The sequence below is a fragment of the Sinohyriopsis cumingii genome, chromosome 1 (genome assembly GCF_028554795.1).
Source record: "Sinohyriopsis cumingii isolate HCF-2022 chromosome 1, ASM2855479v2, whole genome shotgun sequence".
Lineage (NCBI taxonomy): Eukaryota > Metazoa > Mollusca > Bivalvia > Unionida > Unionidae > Sinohyriopsis > Sinohyriopsis cumingii.
In genome coordinates this window covers 63530695-63553855 of record NC_142961.1, presented here as the reverse complement: position 1 = coordinate 63553855, position 23161 = coordinate 63530695, and the positions used below count along the sequence as shown (strand labels likewise).

The window sequence follows — 23161 nt, the reverse complement described above, 5'->3', positions numbered from 1 at the left end:
AAGCTTTCCTGGGAAGATTTCTTATGGTGTCCAGTTGGTCTTAAAAATTGTGCTTATCTGAAGTTGTTTATAGTTTTGATAAGAAGACAACTCAAACATAGACAAGTTAGCCCAAAATAACACTGGCATATTCCTGATATATATATGCATGCAAGATGGGCCTAATATAAAGTTGTTTAATAGTTTTGATAAAGACAACTCAAACATAGACAAGTTAGCCCAAAATAACAGTACTGGCATATTCCAAGATGGGCCTAATGTAAAGCTGTTTATAATTTGATAACAAGACAACTCAAACATAGACAAGTTAGCCCAAAACAAGTTGGCTTAGATATTGGTACCCCAGTTTAGCTCGTTCCATACACTTTTTTTAACAGAAAACTGATCAGTTTTTTAAGACAAGCTTAAAAAAAATTTGAAGTCAGTTTTGTACAATTTTAAAAATAAGCTAATAACCAATTTTTGAAGTCAACTCTGACCATTGTTTAGGGACAAGTCAGACCAATTTAATGACTTCTCAGACCAAATTTTTTAAAGTTAGGGGAGACGACACAGTAATGGTTATTAGGGATATGTTGATCCATGTCCAAACTCCATTAAGTGCATGCATTAACTTTCGTATGGGATGTTATTACTGATGTTGGAACATTTACCACTAGATCTAGATGTGTTAATAGTGAAGCTGTTTATACTCAGACCTCCTATTACCTTGGCATGCCTATGTTCAAAAATTTAAATATTACAAATTTACTCTTTTTTACTTGATTCTCTTTTGTTACAAAGTCTGGTATAAGCTAATTCTTCTTTGACCTCTCCATATTGTCTTGTTTGGTTTGGTTTGGTTTTGTGGGGTTTATATGATGGGCTATAATTAGCAGCCAGTATATTTAGGTGGTGGTTCAAAGAACACAGAAAGACACCAGGAAGAAGCACCAACCCACAAGAATTGCCACTGACAAGCTTTTTCATATACCCACATTGCTCAGACCAAGACTTAAACTCACATAGACAGAAGTGGGATATGTGAGTGATCTGTAACAGCAAAAGCCTAAGACCATTTAATGGCCACTCTGACTTGCAATGTTAACTAATCATGTATAATTGCTGAGTGTTTGCATTTGTAATCACTTAGAGTTACACTTCCCTCCCTCATTATAATGCACATCATTATAGCATCGTTCAGGATATCATGTGGCCCTGCTAGGGACCTCATGATTAAAATTTGAAAAATTAGGTAAAACCAAAATGATAAAAAATGTTGAATTTTCAGTGCCAATTGGCTGAAAAGTTTGTACACAAATTGGTCAATTAATATATGACAGTATCAGTTAAAAAAAATACATGAAGTTTAGTATTGTATCTATATTTCCTTTTTAGAACTATTACTGGACAAAATTATATGCACGAAATACTATGAAATGACAAAATATATGTAATTTGCATAAACTTAATAACATTACTCTATGTTTGATTGGTGTTTTATTCCTCTGTGGGTCCAATAAGCAAACACAAATTCCACCCTTCTGCACATGCATGGGCAATAGCTATTCGAAAAGTTTCTTTGTTATAATTAAGCATCTGTCAAAGATAAAATCTCTCCAAAATAGATATGTTCATATGGAGTCACAAGTATAAAAAAAAATGTTTTCTACCCCATTTCAGGCAAAAATGAAAGAATCTCCAGTGGAAAATTATTTAATATTACCCATTCAAACAGAAGTATGATTTTGCAAGTTTTCTATTCAACAGTTCATTGGCATTAAAGTATGGATTTTCATTTAAGATTTTAGTTTAATTTCACATTTTGATTTTTTCCAGTAAATTCCAACAATATCTGAAAGAGAGACGAAAAGCATTTAGCATGATAGAGGTATGGTATTTGTTTTGGTCTTTAATTGTCCCTTTATCAATGATACTGGGAGGGTAAATCATATTTAGCTTGTACCTGTGTTAAATTTGTATGCTTGTAAAATTGCTCATGTTGATGTTACTGTGTAATACATGTTTAGATCTTAAGCCCTAATGGAGAAGGAGTACAGTGAAACCTGTCTTGGCAGACGCCTTGATATAAGGGAAACCTGTTTACAATGGACATTATTATCCCCTCTCAAACTTACGCATTTGGAACTTTACTATATGTGACATCTATTTATAATGGATATGATTTATTAATCTTTTTTTCTAAGTGTCACACATCTTTGTAACCTATATACAAAGGCCACTTGCATAATATGGCAACATTTATGAATTCCTTTTCTGAATTTCACACATTTTTGTAACTATGTAACTAGTGTAGAAAGAATAAAGTTGTGTGGTCTATTGATCATTCTTATGGACTGGTTTCACATTCGTTGCAAGCTTGTAAAAAAAAAAGTTTTGTCATTTTTGAAAATAGTCTTGAATAAAATTGTTTAGAAAAGAATTAGTAAATACGTTTCAAACTTTACCTATGGCACATCTTACACAGAAAATTTTATTTGACCTTTTATATGTATCAGGAAGAGTTCAGTTATGAAGACCTTTTACTTAATATATAAATCCAATTGAAATGGAAATGTCTCCCTTAAAGGTGTCATATATAAATCCAGTTGAAATGGAAATGTCTCCCTTAAAGTTGACATATATAAATCCAGTTGAAATGGAAATGTCTCCCTTAAAGTTGACATATAAATCCAGTTGAAATGGAAATGTCTCCCTTTTAAGTTGACATGTAAATCTAGTTGAAATAGAAACATCTCCTTTAAAGTTGACATATAAATCCAGTTGAAATGGAAATGTCTCCCTTAAAGTTGCCATATAAAAATCCATTTGAAATGGAAATGTCTTCCTTAAAGGTGTCATATATAAATCCAGTTGAAATGGAAACGTCTCCCTTAAAGTTGACATATATAAATCCAGTTGAAATGGAAATGTCTCCCTTAAAGTTGACATATAAATCCAGTTGAAATGGAAATGTCTCCCTTTTAAGTTGACATGTAAATCTAGTTGAAATAGAAACATCTCCTTTAAAGTTGACATATAAATCCAGTTGAAATGGAAATGTCACATTTAAAGGTGACATATATGATTTAGTTGAAATAGAAACATCTTCCTTGAATTGACATATATAAATCTAGTTGAAACAGAAACATCTCCTTTAAAGTTGACATATCTAGTTAAAATGGAAAATGTCTCCCTTAAAAATGACATATATAATCCAGTTGAAATAGAAATGCCTCCCTTAAAGGTGACATTTATAATCCAGTTGAAATAGAAACATATTCCTTAAATTGGCTTATATAAATCCAGCTGAATTAGAAATGTCTCCCTTAAAGCTGACATATATAAATCCAGTTGAAATAGAAGTTATCTCCCTTAAAGTTGCCATATAAAAATCCATTTGAAATGGAAATGTCTCCCTTAAAGGTGACATATATAAATCCAGTTGAAATGGAAATGTCTCCCTTAAAGTTGATGCTTCATGGTTGAGGAGGTTGATTTGGGTGTAAGTGTTCATTAAAATATCAAATTTATAATGAAATGAATTTATGAACATTTTATGACAACAATAACTTCCTTGCAGTAAGTTTTGCATCTTATAATTCAGTTATATTAATTTCTTAAATTAACATTATTTTCAAATTCTGTGCATTGACTTTGTGTTACTTCATGAAGTTGCTGCTTAATTTTGTTGAGAGCTGTGTCATATACAACATGACTTTTTTGTATGTATAAAGACTTTATGATGTTAAAGAATGTGAAAATTCTCTGATGGTATTTATTATAGTACTAAAGCTGAACACTTGTAAGATGATTCCATCTTCAGATTGCACAGACTCATATTGGTGCATTATGCAAAGGCAGTTCTGGGTCTGTGTAGTTTGTTAGGAGTAATCTAATCAGTAGAACAAAACACATACACCCAGATCTGCAGGCACATTATGCTATGGCATATCAGGATCTTTGTTGTTTGCAGTTTGACTTGACTTATCAGTGAGTATATACAGTAGGTTGTTTATTTTCTGTACAACATTCAACATTCTGTTTCAGGTCCCAGACACAAGAATGCAATTCATGAATGGTTCTAATTATATCGAGGTAGGAAAATGATATTTCTCAGCATGGTCTAATCTCATAATGATGTTTTCAAAATGCATTTTAGATTTGGTAGTTTGAGTCTATGACTGATGTAATTTTTGATGTTTATTTTTAAGCAGCATGGGTTTCTTCAGGCCTGACATGCTGGGGATAACACTCCATATTCATAACTGTATAATTAGCACCCATATTTTATTTTGTATGCCTAACACCCACTTTAGGATGATTACAAACTCAGATTAGCCTTTGTATAGTCATATACTATGCAGGCAGATCTCAATCAGTCCTGTTTGTTCCACCTGTGATTTCAGGTGAACAGTTTAGACCCAGATCTTCTAGTGCACTATGTGACATTGGCAGACCCCGATCCTATGGTGCATATTTGTGACAGTGGCAGACCCAGATCTTCTGGTGCACTATGTGACAGTGGCAGACCCAGATCTTCTGGTGCACTATGTGACAGTGGCAGACCCAGATCTTCTGGTGCACTATGTGACAGTTTAGACCCACTGGTGCACTATGTGACAGTGGCAAACCCAGATCTTCTGGTGCACTATGTGACAGTGGCAGACCCAGATCTTCAGGTGCAATATGTGACAGTGGCAGACCCAGATCTTCTGGTGCACTTTGTGACAGTGGCAGACCCATATCTTCTGGTGCACTATGTGACAGTTTAGACCCACTGGTACACTATGTAACAGTGGCAGACCCAGATCTTCTGGTGCACTATGTGACAGTGGCAGACCCAGATCTTCAGGTGCAATATGTGACAGTGGCAGACCCAGATCTTCTGGTGCACTATGTGACAGTGGCAGATCCGGATCTTTGCTCCTTGTGGTTTTTTGCATTAATTTACATTACAGTGTAAACAGTTATACTATATTCAGTGTCCTATGATGCACCAGTAGATAAGGATCTATGCTATTTGTATAAAATTAAAGAAAGAAATAAGAGTAGATGAATCAGCTGACATATTGTCTGATGATAAATCTGATGTGCATATCCCATGATGTCACAATACAGTATATATGGCCAATATTATCACAATACGATGGCCCATGATGTCAGTGTGATAAGATAAATATGTCCTGTGATGTCATAATACAATATGTATGGCCCTTGATGTCACTCTATAATCTGATACATATGGCACATGTCACAATACAATATGATAATATGGCCCATGATGTTACAGTATAGTATGATATATATATATATATATATATATATATATATATATATATTTGAATGAACCATGATGTTACAATACAGTATGATGGCCCATGATATCATAGTGCGATATGATATGTATATCCCAACATGAAATATATCTCGATAGATATCTAAGTTTATTGCATGTTAGTCACTTTTCCAATGGCAACAGCAAAGGTTTCTTCAGGTTTTGATTCAAGTTTTTCATGGACTGGTAGATTTCCTAAACCAGGTATAGATTCTCATCATATTTGCCATGAATAATTTTGAAACTCAGACAGCTCATACGAAATGCTTGCTCACCCCTTTTTGGGTGGTCAAGGTCACAAAGAAAATTTGCATTAGGTTCTGTTTAAAGGTTTTTCATTTGCTTGATATATTTCCTCAATTCTTTAAACTAATGTAGATTCACCATAATTTCACAGTTTAAATTTGTTTCCATTTCTTGTTGCGTAATGTTTCTGATGTCAGAGGACTCAAATCATGATTTTTTAAGGAAGCCATGAATCTGAGTTTGATTGTTGTGCTCATCTAGGGTTATGACTGGTTCTGCATTACAGTTTCATAATTTACACATGGTTGAATTTTAAGAAAAAAGAATTTCCTAGGTTTTCCTCACTGGTTATCCCGGTTATTTTGATAATAATTTATATCTAGATATTAATTCCCTTTATTTTGATGTGTGATTGTTTGGTGTTATTTGAGTAATATGTAATACCACATATTAAAATATTTCAGTCAAAGTACACGACAGTAATATAGAGTTATATGCCAATATTTTCTCCCTTGTGCTTGTTGTAAATGTACATAACTTCACCTTAGACCAGTCCTGGTTTCAGAAGTGCATAATAACTATAGAGCTGAACCTATGGTGTCATGATTTTCATGATCAGAAGGTGTTTTAACTATGGTGTCATGATTTTTATGATCTGATTGTGTTTTAACTATGGTGTCATGATTTTTATGTTCAGATGGTGTTTTAACTATGGTGTCATGATTTTTTTGATCAGATTGTGTTTTAACTATGGTGTCATGATTTTTATGTTCAGATGGTGTTTTAACTATGGTGTCATGATTTTTATGTTCAGATGGTTTTTTAACTATGGTGTCATGATTTTTATGCTTAGATGGTGTTTTAACTATGGTGTCAGGATTACAGTTAATGAGACCTTTTTTGAATAATCAACTCTTACCTTTAAGCTGAACAAAACTGTTCAGAATTTACAAGAATGATAAATACAGAAAGTTATTCAAGTTGTGTAAAATTATCATCGGTAGTTTCAGATACAATTTCAATTGACTATATTTCAAGGGGGGGGGGTGGAACAGTTTTTTTTCAAAATTTATTTCATTCTTGATACAGATGAAACACAAATTTAAAGACCCTAGGAAAATGAACATTCTTTGGAAACAGACTAGGACCTCATTTCCAAGCCATGACTTTAAGTGATAAAATGTAATTTTTCTTAAAATCTCAAATGAAAATTGATGCTCATGAAAATAAATGAATCAGTGATATTAGATGTTGACGTTATGAAAGAAGTGTTTCCCAGTCATCAGAGTTTTATAAATTCAAAGTCATGTCTGTACACTATAATTGGCATGACGTTGGTGTGAGGTGATTGAGAAAATCAAACACAACGGAAATTCCCCACTAATATTGGATAGGTGTACATTTACCCTATACTTCTGATACTCTGGGAGGTCTAGCTGGGCACTGCATAGGTGCACATCCTGCAACAGTATCATGTTTGATTCATTAGAGATACTTTTAATAAGTAAAACAATTTGTGTTTTCCAGATCCTAGTACCTATTGGTCATATGCATCAAGGGACTGGTCATGTGATAGTGGATGACCAATCAGATGAGCCCATTCCAGACATAGCTGAGAGTGAAGAACTAAGCAGGATAATTCCATTGATACCAAATGGGAATGCTCAAGTCAGCATGACTAACAATTCTTCCAGCACCAGTCTTTTCTTGGATATATGGCAAAGTGACCAGATACAAAGGCTGCTGGATACACCCTTTTTTGGCAGTGATCACCAACTCTGTGGCTCCTGTATCTCAACTAATGATATGAATTCAGCAAGCAGTGACATTGAGTCTGGCAGAGACATCAAGAATGAGAAAGAAATAAAACCAGCTGAACTTGGTCACCAGAATGCAAATCAACTGCCTGAAGGCTACTGCAGAGCTGTGAGTAATGGAGATTATGTTCCAACTGGTAAAACTAATCCAGTGCTGTATGAGGATAGGCTTGATAACTTTTTCAAGTTGCAGGATCAAGAAGTACAATCTCAAAACATTTATTCTCTTTTGAATGATGGTCCAGAGCTACGAGGACAGCTACTAGATGAATGTAAAGGAAATATTTGTGAGAGGGACAAAGATCTTCATTTTGTTTGTGCAAAAGATTCATCAAATTTGCCTCAAGAAAATGTAACCATTCAGAAGCAGATTGAACCAGGTCAGATGAAGTCCAAGGAAGATTCTGAGTTGGATGAATTAACCATTTCATGTGATGATTTGGTTGCTGCTGCATCAGATGATTCTTTGTCGTTATTGGATGAAACATGTGGAAGTCCTCATAAGATGGAGAAGACAAGTGGATATGTGTCTGCAAATAAAGTACATGATGTTGGAGAACCTTTCCTTAGTAGCACTTATTTGAGACATGTTGCTTACACCCATTCTGAATTACATCACTTTGGGGTCTAATGATGGCCATTTAAGATCTAAAACTTCTGGGGCGAGGTTTAAAGTTGACAGTGTGAGATCTGAAAATGATCATGTGAGATTTGTTGATGATGAAATAATTTGTGTTGATTTTTGTTACATGCGACGTGAGATTTGATGATTACTAGAGGTGTGTGGTATTACCGGTATACTGGTGTACTGCTGTAATTTTCTCCAGAGGTACGTCACAGTCCTTTTTCACTGTACTGGTACATTGATAGTTTCCATCAGTAAATAATGTTCAGAAATTTGAGAGGAATCTTGTTATGACTTATATGAGATTGTGTTTTCATTGTTCTTGACAAAATATCTCAACAAATTAACACGCTTTTTACAAAATGGTTGTATCTGTCACGTATTGATGGTAAATATTACATATATAATTTTATTACATACCCATTTAATGGCTGAGCTGGTGTGTGATAGAGATATTTAATCTCTGATTCCGTATTTTACACCTAAAATTCTATATTGCACACTGAGCCTGGAGCTACTGTTACAACTTGAAATATTAAATAATAATCCACTTATAAAATACCTGTAATGATTTATTGCTGTCAATCTAAAAAATTATTCCAAAATTGCCAACACACTTTGTAAGTTTAAGAAATGCAGTCATATTTCATTAAAATGGATGCTTTTGTCACTGGACAATGGGAGAGTACTTTTAACTCATTAACCCCTGAGCCAAATAGCTAGGCATTCCCCTACAGCATATGTGCAGAGATCACCTAGAGCAGTGTTAGCCTTACCTGTGCCTGTATCCCTGAGACTTGCTGAGAGTACATGGCTTGCATATTTTTTCAGATGGAGCTGCTTGCAATAAATGTTATTTTCTTATTTATGTTCCTTTAATGAAACTAAAATTTGGCACAGCAGTTCTCAATAAAATTATGTACATACATGGTATAAATTTCATGCTACATCCAGAAATAAACCTCGTGCATACAGATGAAATAAATGATTTTCTTACCAGGTAATTATTTCTCTTGCCATGAATAATCCATAAAATCTATTATGAATTCACACTGAATAATTAACGCTATCAACACATGAAATTCATTCCATTTTTTGTACACAGAAATTCCACTTGTCGTCTTTCTTGCAAACATAACCTCATGTGAATACTCCTTCTGAGTCTGTTAAGTAAAAGTCTACTTTCAGCGGCTGATTCTCATAATTTTCATCATTTTCTAATCTAAATATTTCCACTATTTTTGCCGCTATTGAAGTAAAAAAAATTCCTCTTTGTTTAGCATTGTTCACTCTATGTAAGCTAACATTTTATTGGTTAAAATGCCTGCATAATTTGGAAATGGCTTGAAATCAACCAATGGTTTGTGACGATTTAACTTGTCTTGTGGGATACAGGCCTAGATTAATACTGCCACTCAGACTCGGCACTCAGGAAACAAGCTAGGTAAACTGCACCATGTTATTGTGGCACTCAGAAGATGAGGAAGGTAAAGTACGATGAGTTATAGTGGCAGCAGGGGTTAATGAGTTAAGGAGCAACAAACAGTTTATGTGCATTTCACGGTATGTAGGCCAAGTTAGTTGAGATGGACAGCAATATCTTGGACAGAATGTTTGAAAATGAGTTCTCAGATGAAGCTGGTGAGCATGTCAAAGGAGATTTCAAGAGAGAGAACGAGCAAACACATTGCTGCTGAAATCTTGTATTTAAATTTGTAAAACTTCACTAAAAATAAGAATGACTCAGGGAGTCATGTCAAGATACATGGGATGGCTAGAAATGTCCCACATTTAAAGGAAACTTTACCCCATGTTTAATTCCTGATGGCCTCATCATTCCTATGCTGTATCCAACTTTTCTTTTGCCATTTACAACTTGAAATAGTCAAGAATAGACTTAAATAGTCATTTCAAGATTCAAGGCATGGTTATAAATGCCTCCATGTTCACAGAAAGCTTTACCCTTTTTAATTAAACAGCTAAATTGGTGCATAACTGATTGCTTTAATGAAACCGGATGATTTGTACCTCAAACCAGTCTTAATTGTTATAACACTGTCGCTATAGACGGAAAATTAAGGGACAGTAAGAACAGTTACAGCATTTGATATTAAACAGATTAGTTTGCTCATTGATACAAAGTCCTAAATTCTGGGTGCAACAACTTTAAACAAAAAGGTTTAAGAAATCTGAGACAGAAACAAAAATCTTCATAACCATACACACCATTCCGAGCTCCAGTCCTGATATGATCCAAAGGAGAGACATTCCACAATGTAAATCATCTAAAAATGAAAACCACCCAAAAATCCTTTCAGTTTCAGAATTTCAAAAATGTGGTCTGTGGAATTTGTTTTTATATATTTTTTAAGGAGCAAGTTTAAGTGTAGGAACTTTCAATTTATATATTAATATTACTGTGGAATCGAATGGAACTTTCAATTTATATATTAATATTACTGTGGAATCGAATTTGTTTAATAAATCATAAGGTAATTTATGTATTAATATTACTGTGGAATCGAATTTGTTTAATAAATCATAAGGTAATTTATATTTTAACATTACTGTGGAATAGAATATAAGGTAATACTGACAGACATTTGCAACATAAAGGTTGACATATCACAGTGAGTAGAAGCTGTTTTGAATAAGATGCAAAGACTGAAGAATTACATCTTCTTAAACTACACCTCTCCCTCGATAACTCGCGCACAACGGGGTCCACAAACATAGACCGCACTATAAGCGAGGCGCAAGTTACCAAGGGACCTCTAAAAATTGAGAAAAAAATGCTTTGACATCGAGAAAACCATGGGGGTGTGGGGGTGCGTTAGGGAACTGGGCTGTTTAATGACCGAATCCTCATTTTACAATCACGTCGATAATAATTTTTAATAATGCACATTTTCTAATGAAGTTGTTCGTTATTGTTTAAATAACATTTTTTTTCCTCAAAATATCCAAGATATGAAAGATCGTTCCAACTGGTTTGAACAACCATCACGTGTACGCAAAAAATCTGTGTATTACGTCACTGCTTTTTGTGTTCTTGATGAGTCTGGTTCCCGTAGTGGTATTTAATAGTATCTTGCCAAATCGGTAGTCCATAGTTTGGGAACTAGACTAACTGTTGATACACCACCAAACAAGACTCCTTTTTTTCAAAAACACGCGACATTTATTTTGTGACACGTTCATGTCGAAACTCAATTTTTTATTGTTCACTTAGTACAGTGTTAATGTCGTGATTTCATTGGAAGTAATAATGAAATTTCTTATCATCCCTGAGGATATCTCTAAATGCCAGTTCAAGAATTCTCTGAAAATCACTTGCCCACAATGGTCCGTATCTGTGAAATCAAGCTCTTTATTTTACGATGTATTCTTTTCACTTTGCTGCCTTGTTATCTTTGATCACAGTTTTGAAACAAGTCAGTTAATTTAAAGTAGTTTCTGTTACATACACAATAACGTTTATTACAGTGTTCGATAGATCAAATGAAGCGAGTTCAACCGACATACAACCGAGGCCGCTATATTTTAAGTTAGTCCAATTTTTGTGCCTTTTAACTTTTCTGTTATTCTACCTCCTTTTTTTATTCAAAAGACATAATTAACATGATAATATAAAGGAGGCCAACTTTTTATTCAGTGCAACAATATAACAAATACTTCCACAAGTCAGTTATCAAAACACGGTCGGCACTTAATTAGGTTCTCAGAGAAATGCTCGCAGACATAGCTGTTAAGGTAGATTGACGCATTTTTAGGTTTAATTACAAAAGGACACATTGCACTTATGACGATTACACTTAAAAGGAACTAAAAGATGGAACTAGAACACAAATTTCAATTGATAAAAAAATTATTTAATTTGTACCTATTTATTAAAGTATTGCCTTCACTCGGCGTAAGTGACATTTTCATTGATCACAATTTCCTTACAAATCATTAATTGCAGTGTACTAGGAATGTCATTTGGAAAGAAAATGTAAAAAATTGTATGAGTTATTTTTTAATTCGATATTTCATAGTGTTGATTAAAATTTCCAGGTCCTATCTACCGTTTTCAACGATAAAACGAGCGAGACATCAAAGCTTCTGTTACCAATTTTGATCGCGATTTTCTTCAAGTTCAACAAATAGGGATACATTTTTGGGGTATTTTCAGGTTTAAAAAATGGGATCCATACCTGACACCGTGTTATAAGCGTTTTCATGAGTTATCAGGGCACAAGTTATCGAGGGAGTGGTGTATTGTTGTTGTGACTTTAATTTATACTGGGAATTGTAGGTTTGTTTACATTTTAAATTCTTGCTACTGTTCAAATAGAAAATACTTAGTATTTTTTCCCATTAATATCACAGATATAATTTGGTGTTATTTTGCAATAAATCAGAACAAACTATTTTTCCAACTATTGACAGACAGAAATTCAGTGTTTCCCTTTACGCACATTTGTGCGTCAGGGACACACGCTGGAGAAAATTGACGCACACATTTTGTTACCGTGCGTTTTTTTGACGCAAAGGATTTTCATATGATCATGATTTATTTAATACCCAATGCATTGGACGATGGATGGCATCGTATATACTTCGCGTATAGGCATTGACTGGTTCCCTGCTTTGTTTGCTCCTTCCCTTGCGCTCCTCTATTCGTATAGCAAAGTGCAACGCAGGGAACATATAAAACAATGAACTAGACTAGCATAGGCAATGTTATGATGGAGTAGCTTCCCCTAATCTCGCGAACTGTTCTTGATATTTAACATCAAGCCTCATTGCACTAGAAAGTATCGCCAGATTAAAACGTCATGCACTAAAAACATTAGCAAAGAAAGTGAAAGAAGCAGAACACAAAAGAGTAACTGTGGATCTAACTTTAATGAAAAATGGAGAAAATTATTCCCTTGACTGGAATATTCATTATGATTATCGGTGTGACTTCTGATCGCGTGATTGCAAAGACTGCAAAAGTGAATAATCCTTTCGTGACAGGATTTTAGAATTTTTAAAAATAGGCCCTCGTTTGCCATAAGATATCTGGAGAACACATTATAACCTAAGACATTATTTCACAACATAGAAATCAGTAAACTTGCAGAGACAAATGTGTTTTTTGGATTACAAAGTCAGCGGGTCATTGCAGATTTTGTTGGTTTTTAACTTTTACTGCAATAAAAGAAAGATCTTAAAGTTCAAGTGTAATTTATTAGAAAGAAGATGAATCAGTATCCTCCTTGATATTTGGATAAATGTGTTCTAGGACAAAGTACAATGAAACCTATGATAGTACACATTTGATGAAAGGCAGTAAATTAACTCCCATTTGGTTAAAAAGATTTATTTGGCTTTTTGTATTGGCTTATATGTAATGTGTTGGGCTATAATATTGTTGAGGAGACTGTTAAAAGTACGACTTTATAAGAAAAATGAACTAATAAAATTATTCTTTGAATGGACAATGCATTTGTTTGTTAATTGTGCATGTTGGTGTATTTGTATGTCTAGAGAAAGAGAGAGAAAGAGTATGTTGTGCAAGTTGCAATATCCTATTTCAAGCTGAAAAAGTACGAGTCGTATGAAAATTTGTCAGTACATTTTTTACCCCCACATTTTTTATTTGACCCCCAGTTTTGACACCTAGGGGTTTTTTGTACCCTCAAATTTTACACCCCTGGGGGATACACTGGAAATTAAACCCAAAAAAATTGGTCTTCTGCCCCTGAACATTGAACGGTTGGTTCCTAATATAATTGCAGTATACTCTGGTATACATCATGGTATGTTCAGAAATACTGTGGTACAACTTTTTTTGCAGTAGCCAGCTCTAATGATTACACTGTGAGTGTGAGAGTGAGAGTTTTGGATGATAATAGATGTGATAATTTTGAAAAATCTTCTGTGGACTCTTTGAGGACCTGTGTTGTGACTTTTAATTATTAAATTGTTTTTGATGATGTACCATCAGATGAAATGTTGGACATTGTAAAAGAATGCAGTTTATGTACATCCAGTATTTAACCGTTTTATGCTTTGTATAGAATTATTAAATTTGAACCATTCATCTTTCATCTAATAGGACATTTTGTTTATTTTGAAGTTTATGTTAATGAAGTTCATTACAATTTTTTCCTGTATGAAATAGCCATGATTGTGCTGACATGCCATTTATCCAGTACATACTTACATATTTACATACTCACACTATTTAGTGACCTAAATTGATGTAACACTTAGTCGTCCTCCATCTTCAGTTTCTAATAGCTTTTATAAAGTCCGCATTACTAGAAAAACTTGACATTTATGGACTAAATGGCACATCAGCACTACAATGGTGATCACTGGGTTTAGATTTATTTTTAGAGAATTCTCTACCATCTTGCTTCAGATCTTTTAAAATGTATGAGTTTCATTTGCAGTCCATAGCCTTTTTGTTTCTTTCTGCTGTGTGAATTTCAACTTGGAAATGATTTCATATCTATTTATATTATGTGAACAATCATTCTATCAAACTAGGCTTAGCATTTGCACAAAAGTGTCTATCTTCACACCTTTTTTATATATAGAATTCACCCTTTACATTTAATTTGATTTGTGTACAGATTTTTATTTATGTAAATTAACATTCCAAATATGTTCATATAATTAAAGAGGAATTATAAAAAAAATGATATTTTAGCTACAAAATGTAATTGAGATAGATTTAAATTTTTTTATAGAAAACATTTTAAATATGAAAGAACTCTTTTGTTTTAACTCACTTTTACACATTTTGAATAAATAGTTTTGAGTTCTGTTTTCAACAAATGAGTGTTTTATTTGTTTTTACTTCCCTAATCTACATTACTAACATGACAGATTATAAGAAAATTTCAATTTTCCTTTTTCTGATTTAGTGCTGATATATTTTGTTTAAATATCACATGGTGTACAAAATGTGGTAAGTGTACTCATCTGAAAAAGACATTATTTTTTATAATGTACAGCTCTGCCACAACAACTCATGAGTGACATGGTCCATAAATGATGACCATTGCATTGCATAAGTGTGTGCATCAGCAAGTGAGGGTGGCTTAAATTGGTTAGCAGTTGTGGATGGTGATAGAATTTTGTGTTGATGGATGAGAATTAGTCTCCATTGTACTATATATATATATATATATATATATATATATATATATATATATATATATATATATATCCATTTAATATATTAATGTATAAAGGATATTAGGCAATCAGTTAAATTCGACAAATTTATGACAGTCTTTATACTAGTCAATTTTACATGCATACTCACAAATATTTGCATCAGTAGAAGATTTTCAATGAAAACGAGAGTTCATTAAAAAGAAGACATTCAATTAGTTGAATGAAAGATGGATAGAACAAGGTTTGGTTATTCAATCTTGATGATTTGCTGTATACTGTGACAGAATTTTTTATCATTGTTTTGAATTTATAATAAAACTTTTATTAAAGTAGTTTGAGACTATGAAGTTATATTTTAAATTCTTTCATTCAGTGGTTATTAATATAGTAAAAGTACATACATACTTCATCATAAGAGTTTCATTCATTCAGACTGATCGCTAAGGTGAAATCTGATTTCACTAAGCAGGTCATGAATGATGCGAGTATGAAGGGGGGGGATTCGTGTAAAAAAAACATTTGATGCAAAGTGCAATTGTCTTATTGAGAGCTATCATGCAAGCTCAAGCATTTGATTGGTTCAATAAGATCTGAAGGTAAGAATGGAACTGTTTGTGCATTCTGACAATGAAGTTATTGTGAAAGGGAATAATACGATTCAAATTATTATATAAATTATTGTGAATTAGAGATTGTTTATTTGATGTGCACTATATAATGACCATACACACCACTTTTTTATTATTGTGCAGTTATGCTAGAGTTTGTAAAAGTCTTTGAGAAGAAAATGGTGATTTATAATTATAATGTGTTCGTTGGATATAGCAGAGATGACAAAGCTTTGATTTAAACACTCAGTACTTTGGGATTATGTGATTATATTCAAGGACTTTTAATACATTTCTTGTGTTTATATGAAACTTTCAAGGGCTTCAGTTACATTCTTCTTTCACAAGATTACATTTGGGATTAATAATTCTGTTAAATTCAGTTAGAAGCTTAGTTCAGAAAACCTTGGAACAGTTTCCAGATTAGAGAGAAACTGATAGTACATTTAGGATTAATAGGATTATATTCTAAGAATTCGCACATTGTATGTTTTTTTTAATTCTTTCACTTTGATCTTATATTTTATTTAAATAAATATTTATTTGGAAAACTTGAATGCTTGTTTGGATTTTATATAATCTTTACATAAGTTTAAACCCCGAGACATGACAATACTTCAGATTAGGATGCAGAGACCAAGATTTGATTTCTCTGTATCTACTCATATTGATACTAATTCTGATAAACCTATAAAACCTAAACTTGATTTTATATATCAGCATTAAACTGGTACAAATATGAACACATTTAAATTGCATTTGTGATGGTTGTTCATTGTTGCCTAGATTCCTTTTAACAGCAGCAGGTCAGTTTTGTAGATAGCTGTGTTCAGGTCATTTTTGTAGATAGCTGTGTTAAAGTCTCATATACTTTTTCAGCTCAGCAAATAACTAGTGGCAACATATGGTAAATACAGAACTAAAACTAAACAGGAAAACTTGCCAAAAGGAATTAAATGCCTCAATCTAACTCATTGTTTTACATACTGGTTGAGCAACATTAAATATAACAAACATTATGCAATGGTTAATCCAGGAATATATGGGGGCAGGGGCATAAACAAGTAGGCAGTGGTTCTGTGGGATGGAATCCTTAGTGGGAACACATAGTTTCCAGGCATAATTTAACCATAAAACTAAATAAACTCTTGTTTGAGATGAGGTTTGGTGGGGTGGGGTGGGGTCTTGCATGTCTGATTCACCAATGTTATGGAAAACAATTTCAAATCTGAGTGCAAATTATACCTAAATTATCCCAGGTACATGTTATTTCTCAGTATTGTTTGATAAAAAGTATAAGGACATGCTAAAAATGCAAGGCCAAACAAGTTAGAACAGGGGTCTCAAACTCAAAAACCACCCAGAGGGCCGCACGAGGGCATTTTTGATGACCTAAGGACTGCACCACCTTTGTTATCTCTCATGACACCTTGTAACACCAATCATTTTGCAGGACACAAGATATGGCTTGGTGGGCTGCGTGTGGCCTACAGACCACATGTTTGAGACCCCTGAGTTAGAACATTGGTGAAAAACATCACTGTTAGTGGTTATCTTTCAAATTAGATTATAACGACATATTCATAACATATAACACTCAGTAGTTACTCGATTCAGTTAGACCAAACCTAATTGTACAACGTATCATGAATGAATGGTGAGGGGCTGGTAATGTAAAACACACTAACAAAGAAGATATTCAGTTCACATCACATGGGAAAAGGTTCATAATACCAACTGAATATCAGATACTAATAGATCACTGTCTATTGTATATTTGTATCAATGTCCATTGTATATTTGTGTCATTGTCCAATGTATATTTGTATCAATGTCCATTGTATATTTGTATCAATGTCCATTGTATATTTGTATCATTGTCTATTGTATATTTGTGTCATTGTCCATTGTATATTTGTATCATTGTCCAATGTATATTTGTATCAATGTCCATTGTATATTTGTATCAATGTCCATTGTATATTTGTATCATTGTCTATTGTATATTTGTGTCATTGGCCATTGTATATTTGTATCAATGTCCATTGTATATTTGTGTCATTGTGCATTGTATATTTGTATCATTGTCCATTGTATATTTGTGTCATTGTGCATTGTATATTTGTATCATTGTCCATTGTCTATTGTATACATTTATCATTGTCAATTTGTATCATCGTGCATTGTATATTTGTGTCATTGTGCAATGTATAATTGTATCAATGTCCATTGTATACTTGGGTCATTGTGCATTGTACATTTGTATCATTGTCTATTATATACATATATCATTGTCAATTTGTATATTTGTATCATTGTCCATTGTATACTTGTGTCATTTTGCTTTGTATATTTGTTTCATTGTCTATTGTATACATGTATCAATGTCAATTTGTATATTTGTATCACTGTCCATTGTATACTAGTATCATTGTCTATTGTATATTTGCGTCATTGTCTATTGTATATTTGTATCATTGTCCACTTTATACTTGTATCATTGTCAATTTGTATATTTGTATCACTGTCCATAGTATATTTGTATCATTGTCTATTGTATATTTGTATCATTGTCCATTGTATACTTGTACTCTTCCTCGAGATTCAGATTTGGCATCACACTGGTAAAAGTGTCTGAAATGAAAGCAACTGGAAACAAAAGTCTATAAACAGGAAAACATTTGTCTCCAATACAGTAAATTAAATTCTGAATGAATTAGAAAATCTGTAAATAATTTTCTCAAAATGTAATACAAATAATAAGTTTAACCGTTTTCTCATTTATGACTGCATTATGAGAGAATCAGTCACATAGCAAAACTTACAACTTTAGTGAATGTCATGCGGGATTCTGCTATAATTAGTTGAAAGGTTTTGATAAATCATAATTTAAAAAATCTGAGAAAGTCACCCACGCAAGTTTTTCAGCATGGCAGTAGAAAAGTCTCAATGAGTATAGGTTGGCCGACTATGGTTTATTCTTATGGTTTCCATTGGAAACAACAGCTTGCAGAGCCAAAATGTATTTCTTTCATATAAACAAAAATGAATTGTTGCATGGACAATCATCACAACTGGCTTGATTTGAGAATAGCTCATAACAGAATTATGGTAGCAGTAAAAAAAGCAGCTGATTTACAACAACGTACCAACCTGCAAATCAACTGAAAATATGCAGATGCTTGCAAAATATACATTGTGTCTGCTGCCATGGTGGATACTAAGAACAGTTAATCATTTATGTTTTAGGCATGACTCATGCTAATGACTATGTGTTTTGGAGGAATAAAGTGACAGAGATGAACTGTGTACTTAGCGCACACAATGTACTTGACAGAACACAGTATAATGATAATTTGTGGAAAGACTAATTGTGGTTACCGTATTAAATCGAGTAGAACTGATTCCAATTCCCTACAAAGTCTTCAAGTAAGAGCAGTCTTGCCTCTCTGAGCAGCAGCAAGACATGGATACCCTATTGGAGAGACAACAGGCATTTGTCATCCTTCTTGAAAGCCTGCTACTAGGGGCAGTTCCACCACTCCTCATCAGGTTATCCCTATTCCCCAGCGTCCCCCACATTAGAGAGACACTGGGTTGGGAAGTCCCATTTATCCTCAGGAGTGGGAGCAAGCTGATAGGCATCCTTTCAGTTTTGGTGGACACAAATGAATTTGTATAGGAACCGGCCAAGATGACCCCTCCCTTTAAGGTCTCCCTCCTTGTATCTATCCATTCAGTTGAAGGAGACTCCCTTCTCCTGATTTGTTTCACTAGCCTTAGGGCATGAAGGACAAGAAAATCCTCTCAAGTTTCAAGTGACTCCTGGGGGCCTCATCACCAATCTTCTTTTACTCCTATATTTGACCATGGTAAAGTGGATTGACCAAAGTTTTCAAGAGGCCAGGAATTTGCCAGGAAAGAATGGGTGGTCTGTTCCTCATGTAACATACCAACCACTGGTTGCAGCATCTAGTCACAGGTTTCTCTCTCCTGCTTAGCTACTTAAGTACCACTCCCCACCCCACACCCCTGATTCTGAAGGACACAAGTGGAGATTTCGATGGAGACCTTGGCTTGACTAACAATCAAGACATTGTACTGTACCTTTAAGCTTGTTTGCTAGTAACCATAGCCTCGCATGCCAATTTTATTTCAGCAGGCCCCTCCAGTGTTCTAAAGAGATATTTGTCTCCAGCCACTTTAAAGTAATTGCTGGAGGTGGTTGCCAAAACTTAGAGGCATGCTTTATCTTTGTCCATGGCACTGCTCCACCTCCACAGGAATGTTGACCAAGACACACTGAAGGTCTTACTGGATTGCAATAAGAGCCTTCTTGGGGCTATTTCACTGGAGACAGAGATTTTCTTTAGATGTTTCAGTCTCTTAGTGGCCTCCATGGCATCCCAGGACTTGAGTGACCAACAGTATCAGTCATAGCCAGGAAGTGTTCTCATCCTGACCACCTTTCTGAGCCTTAATCAAAGTTGTTTTAAAAGGATCCAGCCTCAACAGTTCAAGAAGCAACATCAATTAAAGCTTCCCTCTCACCTGTTTTAGAGTTAAGAGGCATCCAGAAGTGTCATGAGAGGAAGCCCGTAGATCCCTCATATTTCCCAAGGGAATGAGGGGGGTCCGCAATGGACTAAAACCTTCTCCTGTCATGCATCCCTGTTCCTAGGATCTATCTATGACACTTGAGAACAGCTCAGAATGCAGAATGAAGATAACTGGGCCAAGAACAGAGCCTTGAAGAGCACCAAAACATAGATCAACTGGGCTGGAATGTTTTCCATTTACGGGACAGTTTTTGTCCTGCTGACTAAGTAGACTTGAATCGAAGTAATGCCAAATACCCAATACATGCTGGAGATGGTAAAGTAATATATCATCATCTATTATGTCAGATGCCGCAGAAAAGTCAAGGAGGGTGAGGACTGTAATCTTTCCACTGTCCAAAGCATGGGGAAAGTAGTCAACTGCTCTCAGAAAGGCAATTTCAGTACTATGGCAAGGGCAATATGCATACTGTACTTTGGTAAAATGTCTGTTTGAATTCAGATGAGATACAAGTTGGGATAGATTCTAAGATTTTTTTCATAGAATGAGAAGTTAGAAACAGGGTGGCAGTTCTTTAAATCATTAGGATCAAGTGTTGGTTTCTTCAACAGAGGCTTTACAATGGCTGTTTTGAAAAATAATGGGTATTCATTGGATGAGAGAGAGGTATTGATAACATCAGTGATGGCAATATTAAATCTAATCACTCTGTCAGCTAGCTTTGATGTCTGAATAGGATCGAGTTCACATGAGCTTGGGGCGCTCTTCATCACAGTTGTGTACCAAATCCAATGAGAGAGGTTCAAATGCTGGTAAAGGTTGCCATGTATATTCTCTATCATAATGGTATGGTGACGATGAGTCAAATGAAATTGTGTTCTCAAGCTTATCTCAAATTGATTGATCTGTGTCACGAAAGAAATTTGCAAACAGGTCCGGAACATTTACCAGAGTGAAGGTCGTTAAAAGTTGTGTATATTTATTCCTTGACATTTGCATGTCAATAAATATAATAATGGCTAAATAGGGCAATTATAAGTTATAATTACATCATGTTCAAGTAATTTGTCACGTTGCTTGATTAATAAATCATCACAGTTTTATTGTTTGTGTGTGTGTAATGGTAATAATTGAATATTTGATTTTTGTTTTGTACCTGCCTATCATGATTTGCAATTGTAATGATATTAACTATGATGGCATATTCACTTTTTTTTATGTAAACAGATTTTCCGATATTTTTTTTAATGAGTTTGCTACATGTCCATGTATTTTCTTTCCTTATCTGTCTCTTCATGGCATGCTCTTTCTTGTTTCCAAATTACAGCAGAATATTTCATTCTTACAGGATGGAAAAATGTGATTTAGTATAGTATTCTTTTATTCGATTTTCAGGGTTTTAGTTAAGCCACATAAAAACCAATATCGTGATGCCATATGTTTTCTTTAACCTGCGAACAGATAATTTCAACAAGTCCTGGTTCCTGGTTCGAACCTAAGAATGTGTGCAAATTTTGGCCACATAATTCGACTGGAGAAGGAACAAAACAACACAGGAATCCCTAAAGATTTAGTGTAGACAGTGCATTCAGAATACGATTTCTCCAGTATTGATAGGAAATAGTTTGATTCCCTGAAGAATTCGTACATTAATAAAGGCTATCTAAGAAAATAATAGCAATATACCAGTATTTAAAATACTCTTCATTCTATGAAAGATTACAATATATGCTGACGCTAATATTACATGACGTTATCTCAAAACTTGAAATATTAATGGCAAGTGATAGGCATTTCATTAAAATGTGGGCATAAAAAGTATTTTAAATGTATATCAAGAAAGAAAATTAACTGGGAAAATAAAAAAATTGTTATAAATCATTTTCAGGATGGTTGCTAGTCGTACAATCAGATTCGTAACGGTGTACAGCCCTTGACTTTTAAACCATGCACTTGTACAAAAGAAAATCGGGTCTCCCTAAACACGGTAATGGAGAGTAATGGACAGTAATGGGCTGTAATGGACAGTAATGGTGACAAAAATAGAACATTGCGAAGGAAAGAATGTACATTAAATATTATAATTTATATTGTTAGGACTTAAATACATAAATCATAAATAACAAATGTGGTTGTGATATTGTTTTATTAGTGCACATAATACGCTTTAATTAAAATTTTATATATATATTCTTTACAAAGACTGTCCACCTTTTTTAATTTGTTCTAGTCTGACTCCGCTCAGCTCTCATCCTTCTCATCCTCTTTCTCTGGTGAGGTTTTTTTCCCTCCTGAAGGTGCCTTTGGTATAGTGATTTTACCATTTGTTGACCTTACTGTTAACTTATTTTTACCCTTGTCTCTGAGAAACTTTCTAAATATTGCTTCTCGTTCAGTTTCTGTTTCTTGACATCACACGTCAATCGAAACTCTGTGATGCATATAATTGGATGCCAGCTTGAAATTGCCTCTTCCAATCAATGATCTTTCGGCGTCTTTATACTGGGAACTGACAATCAATTGTAGTACATCAATCAGATCGGATATATTTATTTGCTTCCACTTGGTTCCGATCTTTGTGATATTATTCGCAGACTCTGCATTATTATTTGTCCAGTGGGCGTCAACATTTTTTACCCTCGCAGGATAGTTAACATGATTTTTCAGTATTGGTAGCATTCGTTTTTCGAAGTATGGCTGGAAACCCGACGCTTTTTCCGAAATTACATCTGTTGCATGTTTTATTCTTGCTTCAAATACTACAGAATTATCGGCCTGTGCAATTCCTTCGTCACCGAAAAGGGTGTTTACAATTAATTTTCTATCT

The 23161-nt window shown here is 34.1% G+C and overlaps 1 protein-coding gene across 1 annotated transcript in view; it reads left to right on the top strand.

Moving 5' to 3' along the window:
- The window catches only part of LOC149806994 (uncharacterized), a 52563-nt gene extending 37065 nt beyond the window's left edge, over positions 1-15498 (top strand). The window contains exons 5-7 of the mRNA XM_089960489.1: positions 1819-1870; positions 4030-4077; positions 7091-15498. Of these exons, the coding sequence (XP_089816615.1) occupies positions 1819-1870; positions 4030-4077; positions 7091-8011 (1021 nt within the window). The 3' untranslated portion in view covers positions 8012-15498. The remainder of the gene's footprint in view (positions 1-1818; positions 1871-4029; positions 4078-7090) is intronic.
- The last annotated feature ends 7663 nt before the right edge of the window (positions 15499-23161 follow it).